At 49.4% G+C, this 16,579-nt stretch overlaps 2 protein-coding genes across 2 annotated transcripts in view; one reads left to right on the forward strand and one right to left on the reverse strand.

Moving 5' to 3' along the window:
* The first annotated feature begins 85 nt into the window (after positions 1–85).
* Positions 86–13,060, forward strand: ZNF276 (zinc finger protein 276). The gene is made up of 11 exons (XM_080937384.1): positions 86–697; positions 1,430–1,733; positions 2,013–2,059; positions 2,216–2,662; positions 3,955–4,033; positions 5,126–5,209; positions 8,834–8,944; positions 9,017–9,092; positions 9,876–9,993; positions 12,341–12,440; positions 12,512–13,060. Exons 1-11 carry the CDS (start codon positions 493–495, stop codon positions 12,774–12,776), a joined length of 1,836 nt encoding a protein of 611 aa, XP_080793510.1. The 5' UTR covers positions 86–492; the 3' UTR covers positions 12,777–13,060.
* Positions 13,061–13,179: 119 nt separating this feature from the next.
* The window catches only part of FANCA (FA complementation group A), a gene marked incomplete at both ends in the record, with an annotated part of 51,838 nt that continues 48,438 nt past the window's right edge, over positions 13,180–16,579 (reverse strand). Inside the window, 7 exons of the mRNA XM_080936727.1 lie at positions 13,180–13,287; positions 13,483–13,575; positions 13,681–13,849; positions 14,034–14,106; positions 14,771–14,876; positions 15,152–15,214; positions 16,059–16,194. Coding sequence (XP_080792853.1) covers positions 13,180–13,287; positions 13,483–13,575; positions 13,681–13,849; positions 14,034–14,106; positions 14,771–14,876; positions 15,152–15,214; positions 16,059–16,194 — 748 coding nt within the window. The remainder of the gene's footprint in view (positions 13,288–13,482; positions 13,576–13,680; positions 13,850–14,033; positions 14,107–14,770; positions 14,877–15,151; positions 15,215–16,058; positions 16,195–16,579) is intronic.

Here is a 16,579-nt window from a genome sequence, read left to right on the forward strand (position 1 = left end):
GCGCACTGCCGGAAGGGACCCAGACACACTTCCGCCGGCCCCGCCCCGCCCCGCCGCGCAGACCTGGGTTTAGCGATTAGAAGGGGTCAGGTGGGTCTTGTCAGGTATTCTGGCTGACTTGCTTTGCGTGTCGACGGGAAGACTGGTGGAAAGAACCTCTCGTCTTGAAGTTTTCTGTTTTTAATGCCACAGCCCGCGCGTCAGTCCGCGGCAGCTTTCCCTCCCTGCTTCCCCTCCTTTATGGGCCTGTCGCGAGTTCTGAGCGACTCTAAGAAGTCTGGGCTCTCGACACAGCAGCAGCCACTGTGGCTCCCGGGTCGCTCCTCACTTCTCTCCACCCCTCGCTTCATCGGGCTCAGATCTCGGGGAGCCGAGCGGAGCCGAATAGAATAGCGGAACGGCACTGAGTGAAGTTAAGTCCGGTCTAGCAGAACTCAGTGGGCTGAGCCACACCGAATAGCACGGAGCAAGGATCAAGTGGGGGCTGCCACCATGAAGCGGGACCGGCTCGGCCGCTTCCTGTCTCCTGGAATAGCTCGGCAGCGCGGGAGTTCGGGCGGCAGCTGTGGAAGCGGTCGGACTCGGGGTCGTCCTTCTCGCACCGGCGGAGCGAACGCTGACGGGGCGGCTGCTCAACTCAGTTGGGGCTCGACGCGCCCCTGCGGGGACGCAGGCGAGGACGGTGCAGACGAGGCAGGTGGGTTCCAGGGGTCCTCTGTCTCTGGCGTGAGCCTAGTGATTCTGAGAGCAAACCTGGCCTCCAGTTCCGGAGAGCCCGGGCCCGCTGGCTTCTACTGCAGATAGAGGCTCTTTCCTCTGTCGGCCAGACAGCCGATCCTTTCCTGCTCTGTGTCACTGCTCTTTAAGGTGTGGCTTCAAGTTTGCTCTTCGTGCTATGTACTTTTAGGGTAATTGCTTAACTTCTTTTTTGATGGTTACAACAGGCCCAAAATCTAACCTCTGGTGGGTACTGAGTTAAGTGAACCGCGTGTTCCTTGTGTGACTGCGAGTTTATGAACAAGATTTAGAGTAACAGCAGCAATGTTCGTCACGTTTATTTAGTATCCTTCAGTCATCTGAGAGTGGCTTTCCTACGTAAGCTGTCCTTTAGACTTACTAGGAACTATGAGGTAGCACCGTGCTCATACTGCAGACAGGACCCCTGTGGGATGGACAGTGAGTTTCTTGAGGCACAGCTTGGACCAATCTTTGGAATCAGGATGTTCTAGCGGTATCTTCATTGGAGGCATCTGGGGTTCTTTGAGAATTGAATGTTCAGTGAGGAAGGCCCACTCCTGAGTCCTGCTGCTAGTGTGTTTAAGAAGCCCAGAGCAGACAGGTCTCTCCTCCGGGTGTTAGGAGGCCAGGGGGAGGTGTGGGCCTCACATTGTTAGCATCTCACTTGTGTCCCATTTGCTTCTTTGCTCAGGAGCAGGCCGAACTTTCACTATGGGGCATTGTCGCCTCTGCCATGGGAAGTTTTCCTCACGGAGCCTCCGAAGCATCTCTGACAGAGTGCCTGGGGAGACCTCCGAGAGACTGTCCCCAGGGGAGCGTGTCTTCATTAGGGACTTCCAGCGTCTGCTGGGTGTTGCTGTGCATCAGGACCCAGCCCTGCCTCAGTTTGTCTGCAAGAACTGCTACACCCAATTCTATCAGTGCCACAGCCTTCTCAGGTCCTTCTTACAGAGAGTCAATGTCTCCCCAGCTGGCCAGCGGAAGCCTTGCACAAAGTAGGCCCTCGTTGGATTTCTTGGGACCTTTAGGGGTTTGTCATCCTGTGTTCTGGATGTTGACTTAGGGCAGTGACTTGGGGTGGACAAAAGCTAGTATAAGCCCCTCATGGTATTACAATGACGTGCTCTGGCGGCAATGTTTGCAGGGATCTGAGGGTGAAGAGCTCATTAGGAGAGAGGGAACAGGGCAGCTAACAGAGGGGCCCTGGGAAGACATCTAGGGAGGTTTGTGACTTTCAGAGGTTCCTAAACTGTGGCCACACTGATGCTTTGCAGGCTTGGTGTTCAGCCTCCCACAGTGGCAGAGGAGGGAGCATGTGTGGGTGAGTGCTATACGTGCCGGGGTGTGGGTGAGTGCTATACGTGCCGGGGTGTGGGTGAGTGCTTTACGTGCGGGGGCGGGGGGGCATTTCAGGTTGGGCTTGGCATTGGCCACCATGAGACTGACATTTCTTGACATTTCTGTTGCTTCTCCTCAGCTGATCTGATCACCTCGAGTCCTCGGTGTCTGCACAGCTTGGTGGGCTGGGTGCATGAGCATGCAGTCAACTGTGGGTCTCTGCCTAACCTCCAGAGGACACTGTCCTCTGAGTACTGTGGCATCATCCAGGCTGTGTGGGGCTGCGACCAGGGCCATGACTTCACTATGGACACAGACTCCAACTGCAGAGCTCTCTTTTTGGACAGTGCATTAGCAGTGAAATGGGCATGGGGCAAGGAGGTATCACCACGGCTGGCCCAGAACTCAGAGTCAAACCCCACTGGAGCTGCCTCTCAGCTCTGCCAGGCCAGAGAAACCCAAGTTGGATCTGAGACCAAGACACTGCCCAGTGTGGATGTGGCCCTGTTGCACTCACATGGAGACTCTGTGGGACCCGGGCTAGGCCCCTATACACAGCCAAACTTGGCTCCCAGTGAGGCCCCAGGTAAGCAGCATCTGTGGCTTATGCTAGAACAGGGTTCAGTATTCCAACCAAGACTGTCACCCGCAGAAAGTGGATTTCTGTACTGTTTGCATATAGATCATGGTATAGGAAGCTGGTAGCAGGAGATGAGGATCCAGCCTCAGTACCTTCCCGTAGATTCTGTGGCAGTTCCAATAGCTAAGAGTAGGGTGGCCCTACCAGCCTGACTTGACTTTCTGTTTCTTCACAAGTGGGCCTCTGATTCACCAGTTTCTGTAATGGTGTGCTCTTCTGGCATTCCGTCTTCCCCTAAGCCTGTCCTTAGACCAGAGGCCGCTGGTTGTTCTTGTAGGCTGAGGGGACTGAGGAGAGAGAAGAATGGGTTTATTGTCTGCAGGACAAGGAGGCAGACAAAGAAGCTGCTACTTTACTATAGTGTGGGCCAGTGTGGTAGCCTCTTCTGCTGACTGGCCCTTCTGTGGGGATTGGACCACACCCACACACACTGTGGGTTGGATGCAGCTGTTCTAAGCATCATGCTGGAAGAGTTGGGACCAGCTTCTTGCCTGTCTTCATATGCTAGTTTACATGGCCAATTATGGGTGCTCAGCTGGTTCCCACCTGCAATTCCACATTGGGGCTCTTTAAAAATGCTGGAGGGTTGCCAAGCATAGTGGCACCTACCTTCAGTCCCAGCTCTTGGGGAGGCAAAGGCAGGCAGATTTCTGGGAGTTTGAGGCCAGCCAGTCAGGTCTACATAGAGAGTTCCAGGATAGAGCCAAGGCTACATAGAGAGGATTGTTGCCCTTGCAAAAGACCTTGGTCCAATTTCCAAGACCCACATGGCAGCTCATTACTGTCTAACACAGTTCCAGAGGATCCAAGGCTCCCTGGTCTCTGCTAGCACCAGGCAGAACATTTATACACATAAAAAAAATTTAAAACATTAAAGATGTAGGCACCCATGTGGTTCAGCTATAGATGGGCACCAGGCAAGGCCTAGGAGGATGCCACAGACTCGGAATGCCTGGCTTTATAAAGTGTTAGTACAGCACTTTTGGTAACAATATCTTTCAAATGTTAAGTCTGCAGAGTGGGCCTTTCTCAGGAGAACAGTGGCCTGCATCTGAGCAGGGCCCTTTGGACAGAGACTGTCAGAGTGAGTGTCAGGGGTGAGTTCGGAGGAAGTCGAAGCCAGAGGCCTCCTGGCCCCAGTAAGGAAGGCGTGTCTTCAGACAGGGGCATTTCCTCCGTATAGGTAAGGCCTTTTCTGTGCTCATTGTTGGTAACCAGAGCCTGTTCTTGTTTCCTAGGGCAACTGGGTGAGAAGCAGGTTCCATCTTCAACCTCGGATGATCGGGTAAAAGACGAGTTCAGTGACCTTTCTGAGGGGTGAGAGAAAGAGTGGGTTTAAAAAGCCTAAAATTTCTCCTTCCAAAACCAGACTCAGCCTCTCTAGAGCTGCTACCTTTGGTTGGCTTGTTTGCCTTCCCTCCTTCTCAGAGGTGGGGAGGAGAGGAGTGGCCAGGGTTGTTCTGAGGCCTCTGGCTCCTGGCTTGGCTTTGTGGTCGCAGAGGCACCCAGGTGCAGCGTGCTGCAGGGGAAGTACTGTTGTAATCTGACCCACAGCAGTCTGGGATTGTCTCATTCACACTGCCCCAGGATTGGTCCTTTGCTGTTACCTGTGTGCTGCTGCTTTAAAGGCCTTAGTCTTGTACTAGCTCCAGCATCACTAGAACAGAGGATGCTAGATTCAGGCCCTTGGGGTAGTGATGTTAAGACTTGGAGTGGAAGCTCTGTAGGATGAGGAGAGAACTCCCTTGGAAGGGGTCAGTGGGTCTCTTAGCTCTGGGCTGAGAACCACTCAGGGATGTTTGCTCCTTCTGTCCTGTGAGGACCAGCAGTATTGCTGGGCTCTTAGACTGCCTGTATCCTTACCCCATCTGGATAGCTGGTGGCCTGTGGGAACACTGGGCTTGCAAGACTGGCTGCCTGCTGCTTTTTCAGAGGCCAGTGATTCATGTTTACGGGAAGGTCATAGATCCTTCTTTCCTGTTGTAAACTTTGAAACGGCTAAGAGTGTGCCTTGTTCACAGTTGATGGGTGGTGCAGTCACTTTTCGAATCTGCTTTTAGATCTCCACACTCTCCCCTGCTGTAAATAAACAAACTCTTTTACAGTTTGGGGTCCTGCTATTCCCGAAAGAGTGGCTTACAGGGAGGAGGATTGTTAGCTTGTTTGGTTTCAGTGAGTGGCTTGTCTTTCCTAGCCTATTGTCCTTCTACCCCTGCCCCAAGAATACACACAGACCCAATAGCTAGGGCATATATTGAGGAGTTGGGGATGGCAGATTTCAGACGTGTTCAGAAGGGACACATTGACTGCGGGGTCTGTAGCACCTGAAGACAGGAGGTCGTGTTGGGTTCCCTCCACCCAAGTCAGTGCTTTGCTGAAAGCTCTCTTCGTCTTTCTCGTCCTTCCTAGAGACTTCCTGAGCGAAGATGACAGTGATAAGAAGCAAACCCCGCAGTCCTCGGACGAGTCCTTTGAGCCTTACCCAGAAAAGAAGTAAGAATCTAGCCCTGTCTAAGCATATGCCTCTGGAGGGAAGGTTTACAGGTTAGCCGTGGGCATGGAACTAAGAAGTGTGTAAGCATGGGGAATGGAGGCCCATCCTTCCTGATTGGCCTTGGTCAGCTCACACCTATTTTTCCTTTGGTCCATCTCCCAAGTCTAGTGAGCATGGCTCCCCTACTCCAGTCAGTCAGTCAGTCAGTCTGTCTGTTTCTCTCATGTGCATACTTATCATTGTGTTTTTGTCTTTGTGTGTGTGTTGCACAGGAGGAGGAGGAGGTCAGAGAACCATTTCCACTGTGTTGGTCCTAGGTGTCAAAGGCAGGTTGTCAGCTTGGAGCCTTTTACATGATGAGCTACTCGTTGGCTTCTAAATGAGTCAGAATGTCTGTTTGAAAGGCTGGGTGAGAAACTGAATATGAAAGGATTCCCCTTGATCTTTGAGCTCTTCCTGTGGTTTGATGACCTGGCCTAAGTATGTATCAGGAGGTGGCAGATAGCCCTGTTGGTAGGGCACAGTTTGACTTTAGGGAGTTTCTTAGTAGTTCTTTTCTGGTCCTGCTCCTAGTGTGTCCCTGAGCATGTCTCTGGCCCTACTCCAGCTGTTCCTTTTGCTCCCTGGATATGTCTCTTGTGAAGCCCAGGAACTGACCCTCGTGACCATTCTCAAGTTGGCCTTCAGCTCTGATTTCTTTAAGTAGTCATTCTTCATGTGATTTTGCTTTGGCTTTCTCCAAACAAGACTCTAACAAAGGAGAGACGGAGCTAATTATTATTAGGGTCTCTGTCCTCCTCTCCCTGTCCCAAGAATACACACATCCCCAATAGCTAGTGAGTGATTATCTCATTGCCACAGTGTCTGGGCATTTCCCAGTGCAGAGTGAAAATCCAAAGAACACGCAGCTCTGGGCTCCACACTATCAGCTGAGAAAACCCCATGAAAATTAAGAATTTCTTGATTTCTTTTATAAGTGTAAGTTCAGAAATAAAGGAGTCTTTGAGACATTGAATCAGATGCAGTGCCAAGCAAGCCATGTCACTTCAGGCATCACAGGACCTACAGGGAACAGACCCACGAATGTACGGCCAGAGTGCAGGCTGGGCTGCCATAAGGAATGCCTACTCCCTTTCCAGTGACTTCTCCCTGAGCCACTTCAGTAGGTAGTTTGTAGGCCTAGCCTAGGATAGGAGGGTTAGTGGGTTTTATTTTCAGAAAGGTGGGGGAAGTGGTTGTTCTGCTGAGCCCCTGTTGCTGAGATGTAAAAGCATGCTCTACTGTGCATGTACTGTCTCAGTAGGACATGAAGTGTACATGATACACTTTGGGTGGGACACACAGATAGTTAAACACCTTTAGTACAGTGTATTACTCTAGTGGAAACTGTACTTTGCAGGAAGGAGGACTAGGTATTGGGATATGGGCATTCTGCTGGTCAGGATGCCCACTGGCCTGAATGCTTCCTAAGACCCAGCTGGAGAATTTGTACTTTTCAAGACAGGGCTGCTTCATGTAGTCCTGGCTATCCTGGAACTCAGAGATTCACCTGTCCCAAGTGCTGGGATTAAAGGTGTGCACCACTACTGCTTCTTGCTTCAGCCAGAGGTTTTTAAAAATAGTTTTTTTTCCTTTTAAATGTGTATGTGTGTGCTGGATTCATGTATGTGTACCAAGTGCATGCTGGAGCCCTTAGAGGTCAGAAGAGGGCATCAGATCTCCTGGAACAGGGATTATAGACAGCTGTGAACCTTCACGTGGGTGCTGGTAACTAAACCTGGGTCCTCTGCAAAAGCAGCAACATATGCGCCGTCGTCTCTCTAGTCCCACAGTTGAGGACTTTTGAGGACAGGACCTCAAGAAACCCCTGGTTTGTGTGTCTACTCACATATTTGCCTCCACAGCACTTAGCCTTTGGAGTTCTGGCTGGCTAGGTCCTCCTCCAGAGTGATTAGCAGAGTTTCCAAGATGGGCTGGTCAGAGCACCATGATTCAAGCAGGACACCTGGGCTTAGAGGACAGTGCAGTCAGATAGTATTGAAGATATTTACCTATGAAACACATGCTACAGACTCCAGAGCTACCTGCTCTAAGCCCAAGTAGTCTAGTGTAGAAGGAAGTTACTGTTAGAAGAGTGGGACACTGGACAGTTATCAGACAAGAAGTAGAGTATTCTACATGATGTAGCCTAGTGACTTTTCTTCCTTTTTGGGTGTTTTGTTTGAGACACTGTCTTGCTATAAATAGCGCTCTCTGATCTCTGATTCCCTGTGTAGCCCACACTGGGCTTACCTCCCTTTGTTATTCAAGCAGGCCTTGAGAATCTGATCCTTTTGCTCCAGTCTTGTGAGAGAGGTGTGTGCCACCAGACTAGGCTTCTTAGTTTTTGTTGTTTTTTGAGACAGGGTTTTGTATCTCAGGCTGGCCTGGCCCTCCCAGGTGCTGAGGTTATAGGTGATTCTATGCTTAGCTGTTTCTTTATTTTTACCTCTCTCTCTGAGATAGTCTCATCATGTCATCTTGGCTGCTCTCAAACTTTTGGGAAGATCTGGACAGCCTCAAACTCAGAGATCCATCTACCTTTGTTTTCTGAGTGTTCAGATTAAAGTGTGAACCATTATGTCTGCCTTAGCTTTCACAAATTAACCATTTGTTTTATTATTAATAATATTAATATTTATTTATTTATTTATTTGAGATGAGGTTTCTCTGTGTAGTCCAGGAATTGTCTGTAGACTAGGCTGGCCTCGAATGTAGAGATATGCCTGCCTCTGCCTCCCAAACGCTGGGATCAAAGGCATGCAACATCACTGTTTTCTGAGTATGGGTGTTGGCCTGCATGTGTGTCTGAGTACCAGGTGTATGAAGTGCCCTCAGAGGTCAGAGGGTGTTGGGTTTCCAAATCTAAGCCCTTGCGTACCTTGGGTCACTGCTTGCTTTACAGTTGGGCTATACTTCCTATGCAGACGTTGGTGACTTAAATGTTTGCTTGTTTTGAGATAGGTCTTGGTGTGTTGTCTGGGCTGTGCTCAGGCTTTCTGCCACAAGCAGGGCTCTCAACTCACTGAGTAGCTGTCAGTCATTCTGCATTGTGCGGCCTTTTATTCTTCCTGATGCTATTGAACATGAGTTGTCTCCTTTTTGAACTTTTTATTGTTCATATATGAAATATGACTAGATTTGGGGCTGGAGATATGCCTTTGGCTGCTGGGTGCCTGACAGAATCTTAAGTCCAACAGATTTGCTGAGCCCCTTTCCAGCATGAGCTCTGGTAACAGACCCGACAGAATCCTCTACCATTTCCCATCTCCATCTCCAGTGTGTGCTTAGCACACAGGACGTTAGTTCTGAAATTGTGAGTCATGTGATAGTATGTGTCCTCCACACTACCATCAGCTCCGCTTTCTGGGCTGTCTATCCTTCCCAAGGTGTCTGCTTCAGGCCCCTGACCCTCACAGGGCTGTACTGACTATGATGGCTAATGATAAATGAGGGTCTAGTCTGCAGAGACAGCTGAGTCAGGAAAAGCTTGAAAACTGTAGATGCAGGAAGAGACAAGAATCAAGTACAAATAAAGATTAAAAAAAAAAAAAAAAATCACTAAGCCTCCCCACCCGGTTTAGGGTCTCTGGTAAGAAGAGTGAAGGCAAAGAAGCCAAGAGGCCTGAAGAGCCCAAAATCAGAAAGAAGCCTGGGCCCAAGCCTGGATGGAAGAAAAAGCTCCGCTGTGAGAGGTGAGCAGGCTGTAGTGTGGGGCGTCTGTATGTGGTGTCGGCACCTCCATCCACATGTGCTCTGCCTTACAGGGAGGAGCTGCCCACCATCTACAAGTGTCCGTACCAGGGCTGCACAGCTGTATACCGAGGGGCTGATGGCATGAAGGTGAGGAGTGGGTATCTCCGCAGTCAAGGTGCTTTCTGGGTGGGGTGTGCTCGACTCCCATAATCCTAGTGGATATGGAGTCAGACCCTTGCTCTACAACACTGGCTTAAAGGAGCCAGTGGTATAGGGTAGGAAGTAGTCTTTCTAGTAGTCAGCTGTCAGCTGCTGGAATCACTATGCAGGAGCTCTTGGGAGGATGTGTTCAGATAAAACACCAGGGTTTCTGTAGGTTGATGTCAAGGCGATACATGATTGGACAGTAGAGAGTGGGGTGGGGACAAAGTTTTGGTAAGGTGGAAGAGGAGAAAGCGGGAGATTCAACTTGGAAGACGAGGATGACCCGTCTCCTCCAAGTGGCTCTGAGTAGCCATGGGTAGATATGGATACTTTCTAAGGGATGGATTTCTATAGGTCAATTTATCTTATCTAGGTGGGCGATTTATATCTTTATCAACTGATTGTAAGTTTATCTTGTGGAGGGATCATGGATTGAGAATTTAACATGTAAGTCTGTTTGATAGGTTATTGATGATTGAATCATGTTTTCACCTGGCTATGGAGGACAGTGTGGGAAAGCAATGGCTGAGAGGCAGCTGGAGTGTGCAGTTCTGGTGAGGGGCCTGTGGAACGGGATTTGTGTGGCCAAGGCTTGGTACTAACCGCTTAGGGGATTGTGCTTGGCTCCACACTGGAGCGAGAGCGTCTGCGGAGAGAGACCGTGGAACCAGCATCAGAACCATTTTTTAATATTTATAACAGGTCTCTTGTCCCTTCTTCCCCCAGAAGCACATTAAGGAGCACCATGAAGAGGTCCGGGAAAGGCCCTGCCCACACCCTGGTTGCAACAAGGTATTCATGATCGACCGATACTTGCAGCGACATGTGAAGCTCATCCACACAGGTACCTGTCTCAGGCTGTGCCTCTGAGTCCGGGTCTGGCTGTCAGTGTATCCCAGCCAGAGGGACATACCCTACCTAGAAGCAGGAAGTGCCCAAGTGGCTCAGAGCTCAGTGTCAGGTGCTTCTGTGTCACATAGGTATTCTAATCCACATTCAATCAGAGTCCTCTCTGTTGAATTCCTGATGGTAGTAGGGTTCTCCCACCCACTCCTGTAACTCTGAGCAACTTCTCAGCATTGATAGCACAGAAACCCTAGCACCCTTGTAAATTCACCTCTAAGAATTAACACTAGAGCCAGGTGGTAGTGGCACACACCTTGAATCCCAGCACTTAGAAGGCAGAAGCAGTTGGATCTCTGTGACTTCAAGGCCAGCATGGTCTACAGGGCTACACAAAGAAACCCCTGAAATCACACCCTCCCCAAAACAAAACAGAAAAGAACACTAGAGCTGGCAAGATGGCTTAGTGGGTAAACCCTGATGACTTGAGTTGGTCCCCCAGGACCTACATGATAAAGAACTAACTACTACGCTGCCTTCTGAGCTACACAGACTTGCTATATCGCATGTACATACCACCCCAAACCTAAAATACAGAAAAAATTATTTGTGGCATTCATTCAGGTAGATTTGTTAAATTTTTCTGGGGTTTATATGACAAAAAATATTTTTAACATTACCATTTTATTGATGGATCATTTACTTGGTTTTATGATGAAACCAGCTATGTGTCAGTTTCCTTGCTAAGCATTTGGGCACATCTCCTGATGGATAACTTCCTTTGGTCTAGATCTTCAAGCTATGTAGCCAGTGGACACTAGTGGACACAGCAGCAGCTTTCTACAGAGGTGAAACGTTAGTAGGGTGGTGGTGGTCCACACATGTAATCCCAGTACTTGGGAGGCAGACACAGGAAGAACTGAGTCTGAGGCCAGCCTGGTCTACAAAGAGAGGTCCAGGATAACCAGGGCTACACGGAGAAACTGCTTCAAAAAACAGAGGTGAAACATAGTCCTCATTAGCGCAGCTGAGAACTCAGAGGTGTTTTACAGCTGTGTAGGCAGCATGAGTTGGAACAAACAGAATTGGTGTTTAGTGCTGCGGCAGCCACGGTGTTAAGAAGGAAACGCACACTTGTGCACACAGCACACAAGCGGAGCTCAGGACAGCTCTCTTACCACATGGGATCTGGGATTGAGCCAAGCCATTAGTCTTGGTAGCAAGTGACTTTACCCGCTGAGCCTTCACAATGGCTTTTGTTTGTGAGAGTTTCATTCAGTTCAGGCTGGCCTCGAATCTGATACACAGCAGAGGACAATCTTGAACACTCGAGCACTGAGGTTGCAGGTGTGCCACCATACCTGATGTGGCTGGAGTTTTGATGAAGAACTGATTTTCAAAGTATACCAGATTACTGCCCCTCCACCAGCAATGCTCTCTGCCCTGTTTGCAGCCTCACTGGGATGACTTCTTGAGAGAGGTCTGTGCCCCCAAAGGCCAGGCTGGGCATGGTGGTGCACATATTTCTTTATGAATTCTCTGGAAGGCCAGTCATGGCTACACAGTGAAATCTTGTCTCAAAAGCAAAAAGATTTTAAATGCAAACAGTTTCTGTGAGAAAGACCTAGACATGTAACAGTGTTTTGAGGAACCCAGAAGTCTTACTTATTTATTAATGCATTTTATATACATGAGTGCTCCATGTTCATCAACACCAGAAGAGGGAATCAGATCCCATTACAGATGGTCATGAGCCATCTGTTGCGGGAATTGAACTCAGGACCTCTGGAAGAACAGCCAGTGCCCTTAACCACTGAGCCATCTCTCCATCCCTTATTTATTATTAAAGATTTATTTCATGTGAGTACACTGTCACTGTCTTCAGACACATCAGATCCCATTACAGATGGTTGTGAGCTACCATGTGGTTGTTGGAAATTGAACTCAGGACATCTGGAAAAGCAGTCAGTGTTCTTAACTATTGAGCCATCTCTCCAGCCCCAGAAACCTTTTTAATGATTTTTAGTTTATACTGGAAACTCTGGTTTTTTGAGGCAGGGTTTCTCTGTATAGTCCTGGCTGTCCTAAACTCACTCCGTAGATCAGGCTATCACTGAACTTCGAGATCTACCTGTCTCTGCTTCCCAAGTGCTAGGACTTAGGAGTGTGCTACCATCGTTCAGCTAGAAACTTCTCAGAATTGTCTTTCATTTTAAATAATGTTGGGTTCCCAAAGGTCCCTGCTTGGCGACACCCTTGTGTTGTATAACACAGTGATAACTATCACCTCTCCTGGAGCAGATTGGGTATTGGCGGCTCTGGTGCTCACACCCCCTCTGGTCTTGCAGAGGTACGTAATTACATCTGTGACGAATGTGGGCAGACCTTCAAGCAGCGGAAACACCTTCTTGTCCACCAGATGCGCCACTCAGGAGCCAAGCCACTGCAGTAAGTGTGGGCTGGGCACTTCCTATGACTGGGACAAGGCGCAGTTTACCTCACCTGCCTCTGCCCTCCAGGTGTGAGGTCTGTGGGTTCCAGTGCAGGCAACGAGCATCCCTCAAGTACCATATGACCAAACACAAGGCAGAGACTGAGCTGGACTTCGCCTGTGACCAGTGCGGCCGGCGGTTTGAAAAGGCCCACAACCTCAACGTGCATATGTCCATGGTACATCCTCTGACCCAGACCCAAGCCCTGCCTTTGGAAGCAGAGCCACCACCTGGGCCTCTAAGCCTCTCTGGGACCATGGAGGGTCAGGCTGTGAAGCCTGAACCTACCTGAGAACTGCAGGGAGAGCACCGGGCATGCTGAGCAGCTTGAGCTCAGCAGTGACGTGAGACTGGAGCCAGTTTCATGCACGCTCCTCACTCCCCTGCCGGCAGAGTTCTGCTCGCTCGTTGGATCCCATGCTACACCCACCTCTCAGAGCCAGCAGCCACATGGTGGAGGGCACCTCTCGGGCTGAGGGTGTGTACTTCAACCTGCTGTGGTACCAGCAGTTTTATTTTCCTATGGACACTGAACAATAAGGTCAGACACAGATTATGAATAATTAATTTTTCTTTTCCTAACTAGAGCAATCAAGGAGATTTGTAATCTACTTTCTAGTGTAACAAGAGCTCGATGTTATGCTTGCAATAAATTATTTACAAAGGTTCTGGCTGGTGCACTGAGATCGGTGCAGTCAGAACAGACGAGGCTCCTGGTAGAGGGCAAAGCCGGGGTCAGCACGCTGCCTTTGCCGGAGGGCGTTGCTCACTTCAGGGTCACAGTCTCCTCGACCAGCCAGCAGCTGTGGGAAAACAATGCTTAGTGCCTACAGCCAGACTAAGCAGTATGCAGATCAGGAGCTGGAGGACACTTGAGTTGAGCTGCACGTCTGATGGCTCTGTGGCGTGCAGCCACCATCTCAGGTGTCACAGGACTGTGGCTTCATTTCATCTAACTTGTGAAATCAGCTCAGGGAGGAGGTCTTTGGGTTTGTTACCTCTGTCACGTTGGAGAAGCACTGTTTTGGGCACTGAGGTATTAGCTGCAGCAGAAAACAACGTGCCTTTGTTATCAGTTGTACGGGGGTACCCTAGAACAGAGACAGGCAGCCAGGGGTCAGACACACTGAACTGGCACTAGCACGTCTCACCTGCCACTCCTGAGGAGTGTCTGCCTCACAGACCTGGGTGCTTACCTGGAGCCCCGAGTGGCCTTGGAGCTTTAAGCTTCTGTTGGCCTGAGGTAACACAGTCCTGGTTTCCCCATCCACAAAGAGCTGCACCAGCTTGAGGTACATGTCAACAGCAACATGCAGGAAAGCGTCTTCCCTGACAGTGGCCCCTTCACTGAAGTAGGAGAGGAGACTGCAGTAAAGACAAGACGGTGAAGGGCTGGAAGATGCTGAGGTGAGTAGCAGCACAGCGACAGCACTACGTTTGAGGAGCAAACTCACAAACTTTTCCCACCCGGTAAGACTGGTAAGCATACCTTTCCTCTGGCCATGCCTCCAGGCACCATGAGGCCGTGCTTACTCACTGAGGAGCTTACCTGTAGAAAGCGAGTGGTAGCAGCCTGGTGTGCTGATCGGGGGCCAAGTGAAGGAGGTGGCCCAGCTTGGCATCTGCAAAAACAGAGTTCAGTCAGCTCTGTAGGCTCCTGAACCCAGTGTCAGTGCTGTGGATGACACCAAGATGTCATGGGAGAAATCTGTCTAGGTGTGGTGACACTCAGAGGGGCTTGTGAACTACGCTGAGGACACCCGAAAGAGCTGCTGGAAAAGAGGGGTCTCTCCCCATGGTCTCACATAGAGTAGAGACTGGGACTTAGGCCCCTCTCCCACTGCTTCCCTACAGTGTGTCTGCTGATAGACCATTGAGTGCCTGGAAAAGTGAGTGTGCCCTGAATTAGAGCCCCAAATCAAGTGCAGGGTTTTATAAACTCGGTAAAAAGTAAAACCCATAAAAGTTTACTGCCCAGAATTATTTTCTGTTCTGTTTTTTTATTTAAAGATTTATTTATTATATATAAGGACACAGTGGCTGTCTTTAGACACACCAGAAGAAGGCATCAGATCCCATTACAGATGGTTGTGAGCCACCATGTGGTTGCTGGGATTTGAACTCAGGACCACTGAGCCATCTTTACAGCCCCCCAGAGTTGTTCTTAACTCTTTGAAAGTTGCTTCTGAAGTGACACAGTTGTCATGGCAGCCCATCCATTTATGTCTGTCTCATCTTGGGTAGAGCCAGCCTTCCCATACTATCCCAGGGACAGCGGCTTCTCACCTGTCTCTGTCAACCGGAAGAGCATCAGCCAGGAAACCTTCCTCCTTTCCAAGCATGTGAGGACCTTGGCACAGATGTCCACAGCCTTCTGATACTCAGCAGTGTCCTGTGATCCACAGAAGAACCCTCAGAAGAGCTGAGAAGGTGGGAAGCTAATCTTTGTCTAAGACTGGTGACACAAGCTGATCAAAGCACACACCCTACTAGGTCGCTCGCCTTCCAAGCTCAGGAGTAAGACCCCAAAAGGAAAATGAAACAGAGCCTCAGAGACCCAGAGATTTGATCTGAAGTCTGAGTGGAACTTATTACCTGGTGCTCCCACCCAGCCAGGGCTGCAGAGAAAAGGCTACCTCAGCTGAAAGGTCTGACGGTCTGGCTTACCTGTTGGGTCAGGTAGGATGAGAGTAGTCCCATCAAGGAAAAGAAGAGGAAGGGGATCAGTAGCTAGGAGGAAAACAGTTACTACGTGAAAGTCACACACTGATACTGGAGCCTAGGGCCTCAGTGGATTTCAGGATGGGGGAAAATGCTATTTTACTTTTTGTTTTTGAAACAGGGTCGCACTATGTAGCCCAGGCTAGCCTCAGACTCATTTCAGCAATTTTCCTGTCTCAGCCTTCTCAGTGCTGTGATTGCCAGTATGACCCACTGCCAGGCTCACCATCATTCAGGAGCTTACGTCAGAGTATGTTAGGGCCACATGTGCAGAGGACAACCTGTGGGTGTCAGTTCTCTTACTATATGGCTTCTAATGTTAATTCAAAAGCAATAGGAAAATAATTAGCTCTACTACTGATGCAGTCTTACGTTGGTAAATACATTATGCACCAGTGGGGGGCGGGCAATGTCCTTCCCAAATGCTGGTTCACATTTCTTCTGTATCCCCAACAACCCTTGGTCTACACATTAGAGAAGGCACTGGGTAGTTAGGGCTTTCTCTAGAGTCCAGCACTCAAGGCCTGGTTGTCCTTTTGCTGAGAACTTGGAACAGTTCCTCTCTGTACAGCCTTGAGTGCCTCTGAGCTGCTCTCTGTAAGTGCCCTGCAGCATGGGTCACAGAGCAATGGAAAATGGGAGGTGCGGACACTGGCTGGTAGTTTTATTCTAAGTTGTAAAGTAGGCAAAACCAAGCCCAACAAAAATACTTTCAAAAGAAATGTAAAGCATTTTACCAATAAACACTAAGCTAATAGTTTTATTTTGAAATAGAGTGACAACCCCAAATCTAATGCTTATCTTTGGAAAAGGAAAGCCAGTGGGCCAGCTTCCCTGGAAAATTTTGTCTCACCTCCTCTCCTTCGAAGTCTAGTCTGTTCAGATGTGCCGAGACATTGTCCTTCCCAACTTCTCTAGTTGCAAAGTGCAGTGCAGCAGCTGGGATCCAGGCAGGGCTGGGTGCAGGGAAAGCTGACTCCGAGGCAAAACTGACACACAAGCATTATTGGAGAGATTTAATTGCCACGCTCCTAGCCACAAGGTGTCTGTGGTTAACAGCAAGGGGCTTTCAAACACAATGCAGGGCCCAAAGTCACTACAAATGATTGTCTGTCTCCTCAGAGAGGACCTGATAGGCCTGGGCCATCCCTGTACATAAGGCACCATCTTAGTCTTGGGGCCCAGGAGCTTCGAAGGAAGAGGCCTTAATACTACTGAGTTCTCAGTATTCTTGCTTGTCCATGTGGGCCTGTAACTAGGCTAGCCCAAGAGGGTCTAACTCTATTGCTAAATGCTATCTTGGTTTTCATGAAGGTAAAAAGTTTAGCAGAAAACTAAAGGTGTTCAGTATAGGAATCAAAGGAGTAATCTGAT

The sequence above is a fragment of the Micromys minutus genome (genome assembly GCF_963924665.1).
Source record: "Micromys minutus genome assembly, chromosome: 24".
In the NCBI taxonomy this organism is placed as follows: Eukaryota; Metazoa; Chordata; class Mammalia; order Rodentia; family Muridae; genus Micromys; species Micromys minutus.